Source organism: Choloepus didactylus, chromosome 2, assembly GCF_015220235.1.
Source record: "Choloepus didactylus isolate mChoDid1 chromosome 2, mChoDid1.pri, whole genome shotgun sequence".
In the NCBI taxonomy this organism is placed as follows: domain Eukaryota; kingdom Metazoa; phylum Chordata; class Mammalia; order Pilosa; family Megalonychidae; genus Choloepus; species Choloepus didactylus.
Window position 1 is genome coordinate 156,811,186 of NC_051308.1, and position 18,333 is coordinate 156,829,518.

The window sequence follows — 18,333 nt, forward strand, 5'->3', positions numbered from 1 at the left end:
TTTAAATTTCTGAATTGTCATTAAAAAAGATTATTTTCCAGGAAGAAATTAGAGATGCACCCAAATTTCTTTCACTGTTTTTAAACCTTTCTTTCTCTGCTTCTGGAAGATGCCTTTGTACTAGAAAGAGAATTTATTAATTGTAGGTTTGGGCAAAATTTCTCACTGGCCAACCTGTTTCCTAGGTTATGATCTGTCTTTGTGGGGATGTATAGTATATAGTAATCAAAGGATACTTAATAAGTGTGACAGAAAGGCAACAGATTGACTAAACCAAAGATCCCTTCTGTCTGCTGGTATGTCATATTGATAACTTTTCCCACCCTAGTTTTCAGTTTCAGACACTGTCCTCTACATCAGTAGACAAAGCTGGGCTCAGCAGTCTCAAATCCATTGTGTTTCCAATGGAGAGACTCAGTTTGAAGTGGAGGACTTGAAACTGAGAATTGTCAGCACTGGAAATTAAATGTGTTTGTTTGTTTTAATCTTTGCAATTTGACAGGTTAAAATTATATATGTGGTTTTAATTTGCAACTCTTTGAGGAACTAGTTTTAATTTAAACTGTTACTATTTTCGGTTCTTCTGACTGATGGTTACTTACATATCTAAATCATATACTTATACCATTGTTTCTTGATTTATCAATTAATCATTTCTATAGACTTTCTATTTAGTAGAACACTAACAAAAATGACAATCTTAATAAAAATACCAACACAACTAAAAAGACATCTAAATTCCTAATAAGTAAAAAAACACTACAGCAAACATACAACTTTGTCTTTTTTAAAAAAGGTGATGGTAGCTTGATGGAAGAAGTTAAGAGAGTTAAGATTGTTGAGTTAAGGGCAACAATCAATAAGCACTTCCAAGACAGGGCACACGACCAAAGAGAAGGAAGAGGAAGTATGTGGGGTGGGGGGTGGGGGTGTAAATAAATGGGCCTTATGTACAGTACCATGTACCTCAGTGGCTTGCCGTGTTCAGCTGTTTGTGCACTCTGTTCAGCTGATGTTTTTTGTGGGTGCAAACCGTTAAGAAGCTGGGAAAATTGCATCTGAACAAAAGTGACTTCTTTGTTATACTGACATCATTCCCCCGTTTACTGATTCTAAGGTGAGCTTTACTCTGCAGAAATGTGAAATGCAGACCAGATTGTAGATCTTCATTTCCTATTTTGCAAAATAAGAACATTTCTGCTTCTTCTTCCTTCATCTCTTCTCTCTCCCTTTTCCTCCCAAAGTCCTTTTACATTGTCAGTGTTGATAATATTGACAATTTGTTCTATAACCTTGATTAAGTGCCCTGTTTATAGATTGATTATAAACAGTAATGATGACTATATAATCTTTCTTTCACTACACAATCAAGTAGTGTGTTTACAATGTTTATTCTTGCCCAGCTTTTTGTTTTTCCTGGAGTTTCCAAATAGCCTGCTTGTTTCTTGTATTCTTTACCCTTATTATAGCCTTATTTTTTCCCTGAAACTCTTCATATTTCTATTATCTGAAGAACCTGTTTCCCCACATTCCTTCTACTTGAGGCCCTCTATCTCCCTGTTGCAATCTGAACAGGTTGGTCTCTAGGCCTGCTGTCCAGATGTCGTACTGAAACATCCCTTGGCTACCAGCCTAGTCCTACTGTTTCCTGGATCCTACATCGTCTTTCTTGAATTATTCCCCATTTTCTTGGAGTACAACTTCAAATAACCTCATAAAAAAGATAAAATGACTATGGTTTTGACTGGGGATAGCATACTATATTAGAGTTGCTGTGGAGTAAATCTGTTGCCAGTCCTATTCTTATCCCTTTGTAGTGACATTTTTTGTTTATCATGAAGTTTTCAAGATATTCCCTTTATCCTTCATAATCTGAAATTTCACACACAATTGCTCATGGTGCTTGGTACTTTGTAGACCCTTTAAATCCAAATATTCCTGTGCTTCAGTTCTGAAAAACTCTCTTGCATTATTTCTCCCTCCCCTGGTCCCTTTCTGTTTTCTCTGAACTCTCTGTACATCCTGTTAGTCATTTGTTGGACCTTCTGGATTGATACTATGTTTTCCATCTCTTTGACTTTATTTTGGGGAGATATCCTTGATTTTTATCTTGTAATCCTTCTTTTAAAATTTTAATTTCCAAGAACTTTTTATTCTCTGGCTCGCATATCTTTTCAAATATTGGATACTTATTAGAGTTGTTTTTTATTTTATTTTATTTTTAGGTCCCCAGTTTGTTTCTTCCTGGTTCAGTTTTTCATCCCTTTTCTTAATTTAAAACACATTTGGGTCTTTCTCTTTTATGTTGCTGTCTTTCCTCAAATGTCTGGTGACATGTAAGAATTTACAAAATGAGATGATAGAAAAACTAACTGGGAACTTTGGATATGTAGGTAATTCCTGTCACTTGATAGGTTTTACTTCAGCTGTTGGGAAGCTAGCAATTTTGTTGATAGCCCCTAAAACTGTCACAGTGCAGCATTTTTGCACTGAGTCACCAGCACCATCCCTCTGTTTTGGTTCTCTCCACACTGTTAATTCAATTTCTTTAGACATGAACCATCCTTGTTTTGGTAGTTTGGGTGGTTAACTCCTGGGTTCCAGGTGTTCTTCTTTGAGTGTACCAGAGGAGAGTTAAGGAGTGATGGCGGCCAGCTGTTCTGTTTACAGGTTGTGAGTTAATCCTTTTCAACTCCGGGCCTCACTCCTGCCTTCAATGTTAACTGGAGTTTCCAAGTCCTCTGCTTCTCTAGATTCTGCAGGTTGGATAAACTTCCTCCTTAGCTGCAGTCACTCCTACATCATGAATCAGCTGATAGTTTTCCAGAAACATTAAAAATATTTTGCTCCTTGATGGCCCATGGTCTGTTCTCTTTATTGTGTGGACTTATAAACACTTTTAATTCCCATATTATTTTTGTGTTGGGAAGGAAGTGAGATAAACAGATGTGGTTAGTCCTCAAGCAGAAGCCTCTTTAATTTTATTTAAACCTAAAATTTCTCTCTGACATTACTAACCTTTTACCCATTAAGTACTCTGTTTTATTCTCTCTGGAAAAGTATGTGTATCCTGGTGATTTGGGATGTAATGTCCTGTATATGTCTGTTAAATCTAATTCATTTATCAGATTGTTTAGGTTTTCAATTTCCTTATTGGTCTTCTGTCTGGTTGATCTATCTATAGGAGAGAGTGATGTGTTGAAGTCTCCCACAATTATTATGGAAACATCAATTGCTTCCTTTAGTTTTGCCAGTGTTTCTCTCATGTATTTTGTGGCACCTTGATTGGGTGCATAGACATTTACAATTGTTATTTCTTCTTGCTGAATTGCCCCTTTTATTAGTACGTAGTGGCCTTCTTTGTCTCTCAAAACATCCCTGCATTTGAAGTCTATTTTATCTGAGATTAATATTGCTACACCTGCTTTCTTTTGGCTGTAGCTTGCATGAAATATTTTTTTCCATCCTTTCACTTTCAGTTTCTTTGTGTCCCTGTGTCTAAGATGAGTCTCTTGTATGCAACATATTGATGGTTCATTTTTTTTGATCCATTCTGCGAATCTATATCTTTTAATTGGGGAGTTTAATCCATTTACATTCAACGTTATAGCCGTGAAGGCATTTCTTGAATCAGCCATCTTATCCTTTGGTTTATGTTTGTCATAATTTTTCCCCTCTGTCTATTAATATCCTTTATTGTACCCATACCGAATCTCTTTAGTACTGAACCTTTCTCCAAGTCTCTCTGTCCTTTCTTTGTTTCTCTGTCTGTAGGGCTCCCTTGAGTATCTCCAGTAGGGCAGGTCTCTTGTTAGCAAATTCTCTCAGCATTTGTTTGTCTGTGAAAAATTTAAGCTCTCCCTCAAATTTGAAGGAGAGCTTTGCTGGATAAAGTATTCTTGGCTGGAAATTTTTCTCACTCAGAATTTTAAATATATCGTGCCACTGCCTTCTCGTCTCCATGGTGGCTGCTGAGTAGTCACTACTTAGTCTTATGCTGTTTGCTTTGTATGTGGTGAATTGCTTTTCTCTTGCTGCTTTCAGAACTTGCTCCTTCTCTTCTGTGTTTGATAGTGTGATCAGTATATGTCTCGGAGTGGGTTTATTTGGATTTATTCTATTTGGAGTTCGCTGAGCATTTATGATTTGTGTATTTATGTTGTTTAGAAGATTTGGGAAGTTTTCCCCAACAATTTCTTTGAATACTCTTCCTAGACCTTTACCCTTTTCTTCCCCTTCTGGGACACCAATGAGTCTTATATTTGGACGTTTCATATTATCTATCATATCCCTGAGGTCCATTTCGATTTTTTCAATTTTTTTCCCCATTCTTTCTTTTATGTTTTCATTTTCCATTCTGTCATCTTCGAGGTCACTGATTCGTTGTTCAACTTCCTCTAGTCTTGTACTATGAGTGTCCAGAATCTTTTTAATTTGGTCAACAGTTTCTTTAATTTCCATAAGATCATCCATTTTTTTATTTAGTCTTGCAATGTTTTCTTTATGCTCTTCTAGGGTCTTCTTGATTTCCTTTGTCTCCCGTACTATGGTCTCATTGTTCATCTTTAGTTCTTTGAGTAGCTGCTCTAGGTGCTGTGTCTCTTCTGGTATTTTGGTTTGGGTGCTTGGGCTTGGGTTATCCATATCGTCTGGTTTTTTCATATGCTTTATAATTTTCTGTTGTTTTTGGCCTCGTGGCATTTGCTGAACTTGATAGGGTTCTTTTAGGATTTGTAGACCAATTGAAGTCCTTATCTCTAATTTATCAGATCTACAGATTCGTGGAGTACACTTTCTCTAACTAACCAGCAGGTGGCGTCCACGAGCCACTTGTTCTCCACAAGCCAGTTCTCCCCTGCTTAGCCTTTTTGGTGAGTGGGGGAGTGAGTCTTGTGGGGTCCAATTGGTGTACCAAGCTTGCGTGTGTAGTTGGTGTTGCGTGCCCTGTATATGGGGCGTGTTTCTGGGCAGTCAGGGAGGGGGGGGTGGCTCTAACAATCAAATCTCCCTGGTGATCCTAGAGTTTTAAAGCTGCTGCAATAGTCTAATCCTTCAGTTCAGTCCTGCCACAGTTTGTCTCTGCCACTGACCCACAAGTCCTTGGTATTGGCATATGGCTCCTGAGACTTGCAAGTGGGCCCCTCTTCCAGGCCGTGCACCCCGGGTCCTCTGTTGAGGGATGACTGTGCTATGTCACAGGTGAGTGCCGTCCCCCCAGGGCAGTTCTGGGCTGGTGGGCTGTGTAGGGAGGCTCCCAGTCTGCTGAGATGATGGCTGAATGGGGCTTTGTTAATTCACACTGCTCTACCTTCCCAACTCTGGGACTATCAGCTGAGGTTGCAGGGAAGGCTAATGTCCACACCCAGTTTTGTGGTGTGTGCCTGTTATTTGAAGCACTTCCGTCACACTGGGTTGTCTGGGGCAGTTCTGGGCTATGGGGCTGGCGATGGGCAGGAGTGTTTCCTGTCCACCAGGATGATGGTTGTGGGCGGACACCCCCCTTTTCTTGGGAAGTTGTGGTGTTTAGTGGATTTTCTCAGCCACTGGATTATTGCGTTTTGTCTCAGAGCTCTCCTAGTTCTGCTCTTGACTTGACCTGCCCAAATAGTAAGTCTTTGAAGCTTTCTGTATTGGGCTTCTTAGAGTAATTGTTTTAGAAAAAGAAAAAAGGATTAAAAAAAAAAAAAAAAAAACGGGCCCTCCTGGGAGATCTAATGGGTTATTGAAATGCTAAGAGACAAAGCAACCAGGGCCATTAAGGAAAGGTCCACAGGGCAGAGAGATCAGCTTTTCTTCGGGATTTGCATATGCGCCTCAGGGCCCTTCCCCTTTCTATGTTCACCAGAACTCCAAAAATCCTCCGCTTTTATTTTGGAGTTTTTCGTGTTGTTTTTTTTCTATGCCTGTCTCCTCTCTGCTGGGCTGGCTGCTCTCAGATTCTCTGGTGTCTGGTCTCAGTCTATCTATGGTTGGAGTCTGTATCAGCAGAATGAGTTTCCGATAAGAGCAGCCACTGCAGTTCTCCCTTCTCCTTCCCGGAGCTGACAGCCCCTCCTCCCCCGGGACTGAGCCTGGCAGGGAGGGGCGCGGGTCCCCTGGCCGCAAAAACTTACAGATTTCGCTGATCTCAGCAGTTCCACGTTTTCATGAGTGTTGTATGAAGTATGCCCTAAGTCAGATTGCTCTGTGGTGTCCAGTCCACGCAGTTCCTGGCTTTCTACCTACTTTCCTGGAGGAGTAACTAAAACATACAGCTCACCAGTCTGCCATCTTGCCCCGTCTCCTGTTTTATTCTCTCTGTATATTAATTCTACTTATAGAACTTTGTATACTTCTTTGTATAACTTGACTCCCCTATTGGCTATCCTTCCCTCCATCCTCTACACCCAGCCCAGGGCCAGGGGATTTTGTTTTAATCTTCCCTTTTGTGTCTGGTGCGTAGTACTGTGCTGGGAGCATATTAGTCACTTAATAAATAACCGTGGAGAATAACAATAATGGCTACTGTTTATTTATTTTTATTTTTATTTTTTTAAAAACTGGTAATCATTTATTCTGACCAAGAAAATAAGTGAGAAGAGACAAATGATCAATATCAGGAATGAAAGTGGGGTATCAATACAGACTTTACAGACATTAAAAGGCTAACAAGGGAATAATATATGAATAACCCCTTTTCCTGCTTCCTCTGGCCAGAAAGGCTGGTTTCTTATAGAGTTTTAGCTAACCCCCCCCTCCCTGGACATATACACACATGCTGCCAGGCAGTTCTGCACACATTTTGGATGAAGCAGCAAGAGATAAGAGAGAGAGACATGGAACCACTAGAGGCCCATTCGCCAACACTTCTGGCCGCAGAGATGGGGTTCCTCTTGGTGTTTTAGGTGACCCCTCCACTGACACTGATGCAACAGTCCATCCCCTTTTCCTTGCTCTATTTTCTTCATAGCACATGCTACCACCAGACATGTTCTATATTTGCTTATTGTTTGTCTTTCTCCAGTAAATAAATGACTGAATGATAGATCCCCAGCATCTAGCAAAGTGCCTGGTATAATCATCCATCCACTTATTCACTCCACAAATATTTATTGAGTGCCTGCTTTAGCCAGGCACTGTTAAAGGCACTAGGGGCACAATGGTAAGCAGCTCAAGTCCTTGCCCTTATGAAACTTAGCATTCCAGAGTAGGTGTTTAATATGTGTTTGGTTAAGTGAATGATTTCTAATATTATTTTTGTCTGGAGGTAAGATATTAAAAAGAAATATAGTATGAATGTAAATTTATTTTTATTTATTTTTGCTTCAAACTAGTGCTTATTTGAAAATAATATTTAGGAATGTTTACTCACAGGATGTGTTGTAGCTAAAATCCAAAGTAGACAATTAAAAATTATTTTTTTGATTTATTTGCTTAGCACTAAAGAGCTCCTAGAGCTGCATGTTGTTGGCATTAACAAAATCAGAGTTGATTTCTGGCTAATGATTATTACAGAAGAACACCAAGGAAAATGTAACCCATTACAATCAGTAAAAGAACCTAATTTTATCTTTTATAAAGAGCAGAAGTTATGTTTATTAATAGTCTCATAAAGTAAATGACACTGACTTCAAAGCTGCATTTTGACGCTGTTTCTTTTCCCTTCTTTTGTTGCAAATAACTAACAAAGTACAAACTGCTTGTAATTGACAATCCAAACAAGGGAGGAATCATGACTAACCATCCAATTGCTATTGTTTATAAAGTGCAAACGCAACCATTGAGTGTGGCAATATTACCAAAAGGAGAAAGTTGTCCCCACAACGTGGTCCATTAAAATAAGTATATTCTAATTTACAAAATGAAATTTTAAAAATTCAGTATGAAGTTTCAACACCTCTCAGCATTTCAAACACTGATTTCTAATTCCCAGAAATAATTCCGATAGCAGTTGTGAGACTAATTTGAAAAGTTTAACAGTGTTATACAAATGTAAGGTATTACTATTAGATAGTAGGTATAATGACATGATTCATATTAATATATAAGGTTTAAACATGAGACTCTGGTTTTGCTGATATTATAAAACTGAAAAATGCAGAATACTTCTCAATTACATATCTTTGTTTCCAGTACTTTCCCTAAGATGGATTTACAAAAGAATATGGAATATAATTTCAACAAACCCCTTTATTTTAGAGGCCAAAAAAATAGGGTTTAGTAGTGAGGTAATTTCCATTGGATTTCATATTAGTATCAATCAATGAGCTTGATTTTTTTATTCATGTTTATTGAGATATATTCACATACCATGCAGTCATACAAAACAAAGCATACATTCAGTTGTTTACAGAACCATTACATAGTTGTGCATTCATCACCAAAGTTAATTTTTGACATTTTCATTACCACACACACAAAAATAATAAGAATAAACATTAAACTGAAAAAGAGCAATTAAAGTAAAAAAGAACACTGGGTGCCTTTTTCTCCTTTTTTTTTTCTTCCCCCATTTTTCTACTCATCCATCCATAAACGAGACAAAGGGGAGTGTGGTCCATATGGCTTTCCCAGTCACATTGTCACCCCTATAAGCTACATTTTTATACAATAATCTTCAAGATTCATGGGTTCTGAGTTGTAGTTTGATGGTTTCAGGTATTTACTGCTAGCCATTCCAATTCATTAGAACCTAAAAAAGGGTTGTCTATATTGTGTGTAAGAGTGCCCACCAGAGTGACCTCTCAGCTCCTTTTGGAATCTCTCTGCCACTGAAGCTTATTTCATTTGCTTTCATATCCCCCTTTTGGTCAAGAAGGTGCTCTCCATCCCATGATGCTGGGTCTGTATTCCTCCCCAGGAGTCATATTCCACGTTGCCAAGGAGATTCACTCCCCTGGGTGTCAGATCCCACATAGGGGGAGGGCAGTGATTTCACCTGCCAAGTTGGCTTAGGTAGAGAGAGAGGGCCGCATCTGAGCAACAAGAGGCACTCAGGAGGAGGCTGTTAGGCACAATTACAGGCAGGCCTAGCCTCTCCTTTGCAGCAACAGTCTTCCCAAGGGCAAGTCCTGTGGTAGAAAGCTCAGCCCATCAAACCACCAGTCCCCTATGTCTGTGAGCACATCAGCAACCATCGAGGTGGGGTGGGGGGGCAACACCCCTACATTCTCCACCAGCTCCTCAAGGGGGCTTGGCAAATTTTTTCCTTGTTTTTTTTTTTTTTCAGCTAACTCCTTTTTTTTTAAATCAACTATATCCAAAAAAAAAATTTTAAAACATACAATAAAAAAAAAATTTTCAAACTAACTGTAACAAGGGAGTCCAACATGTTCCTACTCTACCCCAACAAAATAACCCAATATAGCAACATTTCTGTATACTTGTTCCCAGCACACCCACCAGAAATTAACAAACCATAGTCATTCCTGGGCATTCCCAGAACGTTAAACTCACCTACGATAGCTTATCTGTTCTTACTGGGTTATCACTCCCCCTTCACCAATTGCTCTCTATCGCTAGTTCTCCTACATTCTACATACTTTAGAAGTGTGTTGTTTAACCTCCAGGTGTTTGTGAATTTTCTAAGTCTCTGATGGTTATTGACTTCTAATAGTATTCCATTGTGGTCAGAGAATGTGCTTTGAATAATTTCAATTTTTTTTAAGTTTACTGAGGCTTGTTTTATGTTCCAGCATATGGTCTATTCTGGAGAAAGTTCCATGATCACTAGAGAAGAATGTGTGTCCTGGTGATTTGGGATGTAATGTTCTATATGTCTGTTAAATCAAATTCATTTATCTGATTGTTTAGGTTTTCATTTTCCTTGTTGGTCTTCTGTCTGGTTGATCTATCTATAGGAGAGAGTGATGTGTTGAAGTCTACCCCCATTATTGTGGAAACATCAATTGCTTCCTTTAGTTCTGCCAGTGTTTGTCTCATGTATTTTGTGGCACCATGATTGGGTTCATAAACATTTATGATTGTTACTTCTTCTTGTTGAACTGCCCCTTTTATTAGTGTGTAGTGGCCTTCTTTGTCTCTCATAATATCCTTGCATTTAAAGTCTATTTTATCTGAGATTAATATTGCTACACCTGCTTTCTTTTGGCTATAGCTTGCATGAAATATTTTTTCCAACCTTTCACTTTCAATTTCTTTGTGTCCCTGTGTCTAAGATTAGTCTCTTGTATGCAACATATTGATGGTTCATATTTTTTGATCCATTCTGCCTATCTGTATCTTTCAATTGGGGAGTTTAATCCATTTACATTCAACGTTATTACTGCGAAGGCATTTCTTGAATCAGCCATCCTATCCTTTGGTTTATGTTTGTCAGATATATTTTTTTCCTCTCTCTCTTACTGTCCTTTAATGAACCAATATTGAGTCTCTTTAGTACTGAACCTTTCTCCATCTCTCTTCTTTCTTTGTTTCTCTGTCGGTAGGGCTCCCTTTAGTATCTGAAGTAGAGCAGGTCTTTCATTAGCAAAATCTCTCAGCATTTGTTTGTCTGTGAAAAATTTAAGCTCTCCCTCAAATTTGAAGGAGAGCTTTGCTGGATAAAGTATTCTTGGTTGGAAATTATTCTCTCTCAGAATTTTAAATATGTCATGCCACCGCCTTCTCACCTCCATGGTGGCCACTGAGTAGTCACTACTTAGTCTTATGTTGTTTCTTTTGTATGTGGTGAATTGTTTTCTCTTGCTGCTTTCAGAACTTGCTCCATATCCTCAGTATTTGACAGTCTGATCAGAATATGTCTTGGAGTGGGTTTATTTGGATTTGTTCTATTTGGAGTTCACTGGGCATTTATGCTTTGTATATTTATACTGTGTAGAAGGTTTGGGAAGTTTTCCCCAACAATTTCTTTGAATACTCTTCCTAGATCTTCACCCATCTCTTCCCCTTCTGGGACACCAATGAGTCTTATATTTGGATGTTTTATTTTATCTATCATATCCCTGAGGTCCATTTCGATTTTTTTTTATTTTTTTTCCCTGTTCTTTCTTTTGTTCTTTCATTTTCCATTCTGTGGCCCTCGAGGTCACTGATTCATTGTTCAGCTTCCTCTAGTCTTGTACTATAAGTATCCAGAATCTTTTTAATTTGGTCAACAGTTTCTTTTATTTCCATAAGATCATCTATTTTTTTATTTACTCTTGCAATTTCTTCTTTATGCTCGTCTAGGGTCTTCTTCATGTCCTTTATATCCTGTGCCATGCTCTTATTGTTTGTCTTTAGTTCTTTGATTAATTGCTCCAAGTATTGTGTCTCCTCTGATCTTTTGATTTGGGTGTTTGGGTTTGGGTTCTCCATATCATCTGTTTTTTTCATATGCTTTAAAATTTTCTGTTGTTTTTGGGCTCTTGGCATCTGCTTTACTTGATAGGGTTCTTTTAGGATATGTAGGATTATTCAAAGACTAATCTCCAATTTGTCAGATCTACAGCTTGGGGGAGTACATTTTCTCTAACTAACCAGCAGATGGCGTCCACGAGTCACCTATTTCCCTCAAGTCAGTTCTCTGCATCTTTGTTTTTGTGGTGTGTGGGGGTCTGACTCTTGTGGGGTCCAATTGGTGCACCAAGTTTGGGTGTGGTGTTAGTGCTATTCGCCCTGAATGTGGGGCGTTTGTCTGAGCCATTAGGGAGGGAGGGCAGCTTTAATAATCAAACCTCCCAGGTGTTCCTGGAGATTTAAGGCTGTTGCAAGAATCTAAACCTTCATTTCAGTCTCACCACAGATTGTCTCTGCCGCTGACCCATAAGTCCTTGGTATTGGTGTATGGTCCCTGGGATTTCCGAGTGGTTCCCTCTTCCAAGCCGTGCCTGCCCAGGGCCTCTGCTGAGGAAGGTTGTGCTACTTCACAAATTCATGCCTTCTCTCAAGGGAAGTTCTGGGCCGGGTGGTTGTGTAGGTGTGTTCCCAGCCTGCTGTAAGTATGGCAGTAAGGGGGCTCATTAATTTCCCCCTTTTCGCACAGCTCCGCTTTCCCAGCTCTGGGACAATTAGCTGTGGGTGCATGAAAGGCTAATGTCCATGCCCAATATTGTCGCATGTGTGCGTGATGCTGGAAACAGTTCCCATCGCACTGGATTTTTTGGCACAGTTCTGTGCTTTGGCTCCGGCGCCGGGCAGGAGCATTCCCAGCCTGCCAGGAAGATGGCTGAAAGGGGCTTGGTTGTTTTCGCCTTTTGGCTCACCTCTGCCTGCCTCACTCTGAGACAATTAGCAGCCGGTGCATGTAAGGCTATCTCCCACGCCAGATATTGAGAAGTTCGCACAGCCTATTCCTGCCACACTTTACTGTACGGTTCTTGCTGCTGTATCTGCAGCTGCTTTTGGGTTTTTTTTAAAAAGAACTAGTCCACCTCCAAATGCCAACCCACGGTTTCCCCACACCGCAGTGTGACTGCTGGACATTCAGCTGGCTTACTCACTCATTTCATAATGCAGACTCCCGGTTTCACCAAGTGCACGGTCCCTGTGGATTTAGCATACCTTGTCCAGCTGGTGCATCGCTGGAACTGGTGTTCTGGGTCACTTTCTGGCTTTTATCTAGTGTTTTTCACGGAGGTTTTTTTTGTCCTGTCTCTCCTAGCCGCCATCTTAGGTTCTCCCTTAATTTTAAAAATAATTTAAAAAGTAAACCTTAGTTAACAATTGCTCTTCCTAAATGAGTATCAGTTGATTTAATCTCACCCAATTAAATGGGTCTCTTTTGGTTGGTCAATATGATAGAGAAGCTCTGCAGGTGAGAAGTATCCAACATATTCCACTGTATCTGGAATAGTGACATAATGGTAGTGTCTAACTCCATGATGACAAAATCAATGAGTGTGCTTCAATCGCAGATCAAACCCTGGGTCTCTGGATGCAAAAACTGACAGACAAGCCAAAGGAGCATTCATGTCATAAAAATGCAATCATTTATTCACATCTTCATCAGTGTTCAATAGGCAGGAAGAAAATTCTGGGGGCATGGTGTGAGTCTTCATGTTTCCCTTCTGAATTATCAAAGTACTTCCCATTCCTACAGGCTTATCTCCATAATATTTTTCAAGAGTCTCTCTCATACAAGTCACAAAGTTAAGTTTTCCAGTTCATCTTTTGGCCTCCATGTCAGTGATCTTGCCAGCTTTGCTGTCACTAGCAAAAACATTAGCCAGTAATGCACACCCAAAATCATATTTCTCACTGTATTTCTCTAGCAGGCACCCTCCATCTACAAGGTTAACATGGGCAAAGTAACCTCCATTCACAGGAGGTTTGTCTTTACTTTCTGTTTGAATAACTGGCATAAACTCAGTGTTGAACCCAAGAGTCTGAAGTGGGCCTGCCTCTGCTCCAAGTATAAAAGCTCCAGGCAGCTTGATTTCTTCTGCAATCTTATTCAGATCATAAAATTTTCCTTGTTTTACAAGAGGTGATAAGTAAGGCACACCTCCTACTTCTGCAATTCTAGCTCTCCCAAGATGCCTTTTGCAGGAAGGGAAAATGTTTCCTTAGTCAAATCAGGGCAATCAACTACAAAGACCTGGACATCAGCAAAGTTGTCTTTTAGTCCCTTCTGCAGAATTCGAACATGAACAGCTGCTGATAACATGCAGACCAATCCGGCAATAGGCTTTAGAAAGCCAGACAACAGCTCTGCAAATGCGACACAACCAGAAACAGATTGAGCTCAGAGGTTTTTTTCTTGCAGTTCCCATCCATTCTGCAACCTTGACCCCACAATTTCTGTCATTCACTGAAATGTTCTTGGCTATTCTACTTACTGAACTCAGTCAGCAAAATCTTTACCTTAAAGCTTTTTGTTCCCTCAGTAAACTCTTGGCCACTTTAATGATTACCTTTAGTACAGGAGGCATTTTGATAAGTGCTTTACATTCTTTACTTGCACCAAATTACACAGCTAGTTTAATGGAGAAGCCAAGATTAGAATTTGGATGAAGAAAAGAAAGAAATATTGGACACCATCTTGTTCACATTTTATGTTTACATACTTGGTTTCTCTCATCTTTTTTTGGCATTTTTTTCTCATCTTTTAAATTACATTAACTTTGTTAGAAATTGTATTGGAGACTTCTGGAAAACAAAACATACTAACAACTCGAGGGAAGTTATACCTAATGAATATCTTTTGCATTCTAGTAAGTCTTGTGTTAAGATTCAGCTTGGCTATGTATAACAGAACACCAAAATATATGCTTAAGTAAGATATACTTCTATTATGTAAAGAAGTCCAGAGTTAGCAGTTCAAAGCTGATATGCATCAGGGGACCCAGCCTGTTTTTAATTTCTGCTCTATCACCCTTAGCTTGTGACTCTCATCCTCATGATCCAAGCTGGCTGCTGGAGCTCCAGCTTTTATATCCATGTTTCAAGAAACAGGATGGAGGGGAAAAAATGCATACCCCAACCCCCCCCACACACACACACACTTTATTTGGTTACCTCCATTTTAAGGAAGCAAATGAGGGCACCTATCTGCAAGGAAGGCTAAGAAATGCAATCTTTTATTTACCTGAGCCCTAGTCAAATAAGAATACTCATTATTTCCCATAATTGTTTCATGTTTTCCTGTGTCTATTCCTATAGTTTTCCTCCTCTTACAGTTTAGAATGCTGTGTACCTCAATATCTAAATATTACCTTTCCTGAAAGTTCATCTCAAGTGCTACTTCTTCCCAAAGTTTTCTCAATTAGAATGAATTTCTCCTTATACACTTGTATCCTGGTATGCACAGAGTACCCAGAGAAAGTGTGACATATATTTAGTTCTTAAAGAATATTTGTTGAATGAATTCTTAAAATGTTTTATTTGGAAAGAGGAAGCACTTTTATTTATTAGGCATATTTTTCTTAATTTCCTTGATATCCTTCAAAGAGAAAGCATTAGAAGGATATTTCATTAATTATAAATCTACTTTTTAATCACATGATGATGGAATTAATTTTAAATTGCATAGACTAGAAAATCATTTGAGTTAAAGTTTGCATCTTAGCATATTTTGTTATTACAATTCAGAAAATGTATTTTTAATACATTATTCTTTGGGGTTTTGTTTAAGGAAACAATCTAGTTATGTTTGGGTTATGTAATTTACAGTTTTACATTACTTAAATGTTTGTATTTTGTCACTTTTAATTATATTAGAATAGTTTTAGGTTTTAAGATTTCAAATGAAAAAGAAGTTAGCTGATATAAATATTCTCTTGGCCTTGCTTCCAAAGCCCAGAGACTTCCTCTATTAAAAACAACAAAAGTTTATTTGGAGGGTTATGAATTTCTATTTGTTCATTATAGAAAGTTGGAGAAAAAGAAAAAATACAAAGGAAAAAATTTTTTAGAAACCTTTAATCTTATAGCTGAAAGATAGCTAAAGTTAACATTTTAATATATGTATAATCTTGGGGGCTTTTAGACTACTGGCTTTTTACTCTTATACATAAAAATTTGGATAATTTCTTTGAGTCTTTTTGCACATCCATTTTCTTAGGATAAATTTCTAGAAATGAAATTTTATGGTCAAAGGAGAGACTCATTTTAAATGTTTTTTTTTTTTTGTTATATATTTCCAAATTGCCCATCATAAATGTATCCACCATACATAAAAGGGTCCCTATGTTTTTTCCAGTACTAGGCATTAATTTTAAAACAAAATCTCTCTAAATTTTATAGGTGATCTCAGCTAGTCATATGGCTTTAATTACCATTTATATGCTGATGACTGTCAAATTTATATCTCTAGTCTAGATCTTGCCCTTGAATTCCAGACATATACTGCCTACTTGACATTTCCACTTGGGATGTTTAAGAGGTGTCTCAAAGTTATCACCAAAATGAAACTCCCCCCCAAAAGAGTTCATCCTACAGTTTTCCTTGTCTCAGTTAATGGCAGTCCATTAACTCGCTTTCTATGACTTGGCATTCTCATTGTTGCTGTGACTTCCTATCTGTTCTCCTTGCTTCTGCCCTTGCCCCTGCAGTCAGTGTTCAGTGTATCAGTAGAGTAATTCCTGAAAAATGCACGTTGGATCATGTCACCGATCGTGCAAAACCCTCCAAAGATATCTTGGTTAACTTAAACACTTAGAAGCCATTATATTAATGATCTGGCTTCCATTACTGCTCTGATCTCATCTCCTTCCATCCTCTTTGTTTTCTCCATTTTTGCCACACTGGTCTTCTTGTCGTTTCCCGCTAACTGACCAGGGCATCTCCCACCACTGCCTTTCTCTACAGGAATACTCTTTCCCCCAAATGCCCAACTTCCTTATATCTTTACTCAAAGTCCCTTTCTCAAGACGTTTTCCGTAGCTTATCCCCAACATGTCATTCCTGTCCTGCTTTAATATATATTTTACTTCTTATTCTTGTTTTTGTCCATCTACTCCTCTAGTATGTAAGCTCCCAGAAGAAAGCAATGTTGTTTGTTTTGCTCACTTCTGGAATACCCAGTGCCCAGAGAATTTTTTTTATTGACTAGTGAGTATATTTTTCACATATTAGTTGATCGTTTACATTTCTGCCTTTTTGAATTACCTATTCATTATCCTTTATATTTTTTTCCTAATTACTATATAATAATTATCTCTATATTAAGGATAGATATTAATCCTTTGCCTTAACTTGCTAAATTTTTTCCCTCCTTTCATGACTTCTTTTGGGAGTCTCTCACAATTCTGCACATCTCATAAGCAGAAGCACTGACAGCCTTTGATCCGGACTATCTTTACAAGTCGTTTGTCTAGCAAACAGCCTTGGCAGATAGCAAAAATAAATCCCTTCAGAGCAAAGGGTGGGCATGCTTATTGCAGTATAAGAGATTCAGGTTCCCTAAACTTGGTGTTTAGTAGTGACCCATGCTTTCCCATGGATCCTTAAAAATCCTACCTTTGTCATATACTAAATGTAGTATTTTGCGTCTCTTTTTTCTTTCTATTCCATTGATACCTATATTCTTATGTGGGTATTTTAATCATTTTAGTGCTTTATACATTTTAATATCTTTCAGTACAGTGCTTCCCCAATTAATATTCCTTTCAAAATTTTATTAACTAGCCTTTCCTATTTGTTCTTCCATAATGAATTAATTTTGTCAAGTCCCCCCCCCCAACACCACCAAATGTTATACTTTTGGTTGAAATTGTATTAGATGTTTAAATTAATTTGGAAATAAACAGTACAGAGCTGTCCCATCCAGGAACATAGTTGGTCTATTTTCAGAAGTCTTTTTTTTTTTTTGCCAGTAAATTTCAAATGTTTTAAGAAATATTTGTCCTGCACAAGACTTAATTAAAGTTATTCATAGGTACTAGTCATAAACCTTTTGGAATTCCTAAATTTTAGATGGTCACTCTATGCAATAAAAATAATTATTTTATTAACTTTGTTGCTAAATGAATTGTTTTTATAATTCTATAGCACTAAAGAATAAATATATTCTAATGACTTACAAAATCTATTTGAATATTCCTTGATAGACTACACTTGCTGCTTTGAAGGATGAGGCCGTTTCTGTGGAAAATGAGCTGTTAGAATTGCGAGAAGTAGAAAAGCAACAGAAAGCCCTTATTGAAGTGTATAAAACTCAGGTGACCATGGAATTTATTTTTATGTTTGTTAAAACTGATACACAATTTAAAACACTGCATTTGTTTGCAATCTAAATAAGAACTGAAGACAGATGGGGCTATTATTTTGTGATAAATGCAGTGTGTCCCAAACATTTCCTGAGGTCCCAAATATTTTTATAAATATTTTTGCCAATTCCTGATTCAAATGCTGCCTGTGTATGTATTGGATATTCTTAAAAGTAGATCTAAAATTAATTACATAGAAGTAATATAAACGTTAGTATATAATCTTGTTCATCTTGGTTACATTTGTTTGTTATCTCATGTATTTAATGGTATTGATTTGGAATAATGACTCTTTTCTAGGGCTATTATAAGCCCAATATTACCCTTTTCCAATAAATAAAATGGCTTAGAATTCAGATTTACTTGCATGAAAGACCTAGAAAAGAACATTGTTCTACTTTGCTAATGCTGCTGGAATGCAAAACACCAGAAATAGATTGGCTTTTATAAAAGGGGGTTTATTTGGTTACAAGGTTACAGTTGTAAGGCCATAAAGTGTCCATCAACAAAGGGTACCTTCACTGGAGAAAGGCCATTGGCATCCGGAAAACCTCTGTTAGCTGGGAAGGCATGTGGTTGGTGTCTCCTTGCTTCCAGGTCAAAATGGCATTTTCCAGAATGTCTGCATGAACTTCCAATGGCCGTCTTCAGAATGTCTCTCAGTTCCAGCTAGCTATGAGCTCCTTCTGCCTGAGCTTATATA

General features: G+C 38.1%; 1 protein-coding gene and 1 pseudogene across 8 annotated transcripts in view; one reads left to right on the forward strand and one right to left on the reverse strand.

The window, feature by feature from the left end:
* The window catches only part of ODF2L (outer dense fiber of sperm tails 2 like), a 65,015-nt gene that overhangs the window by 35,796 nt on the left and 10,886 nt on the right, over window positions 1–18,333 (forward strand). For all 8 annotated transcript variants that reach the window (XR_005215322.1, XR_005215323.1, XM_037826732.1 and 5 more), the window contains one exon: window positions 17,472–17,582. Coding sequence is in view for 6 of the 8 variants with exons in the window: in XM_037826732.1 (XP_037682660.1) it covers window positions 17,472–17,582 (111 nt within the window). In the remaining 2 variants the exon portion in view is untranslated. The remainder of the gene's footprint in view (window positions 1–17,471; window positions 17,583–18,333) is intronic.
* Window positions 12,681–13,588, reverse strand: LOC119528161 (annotated as a pseudogene).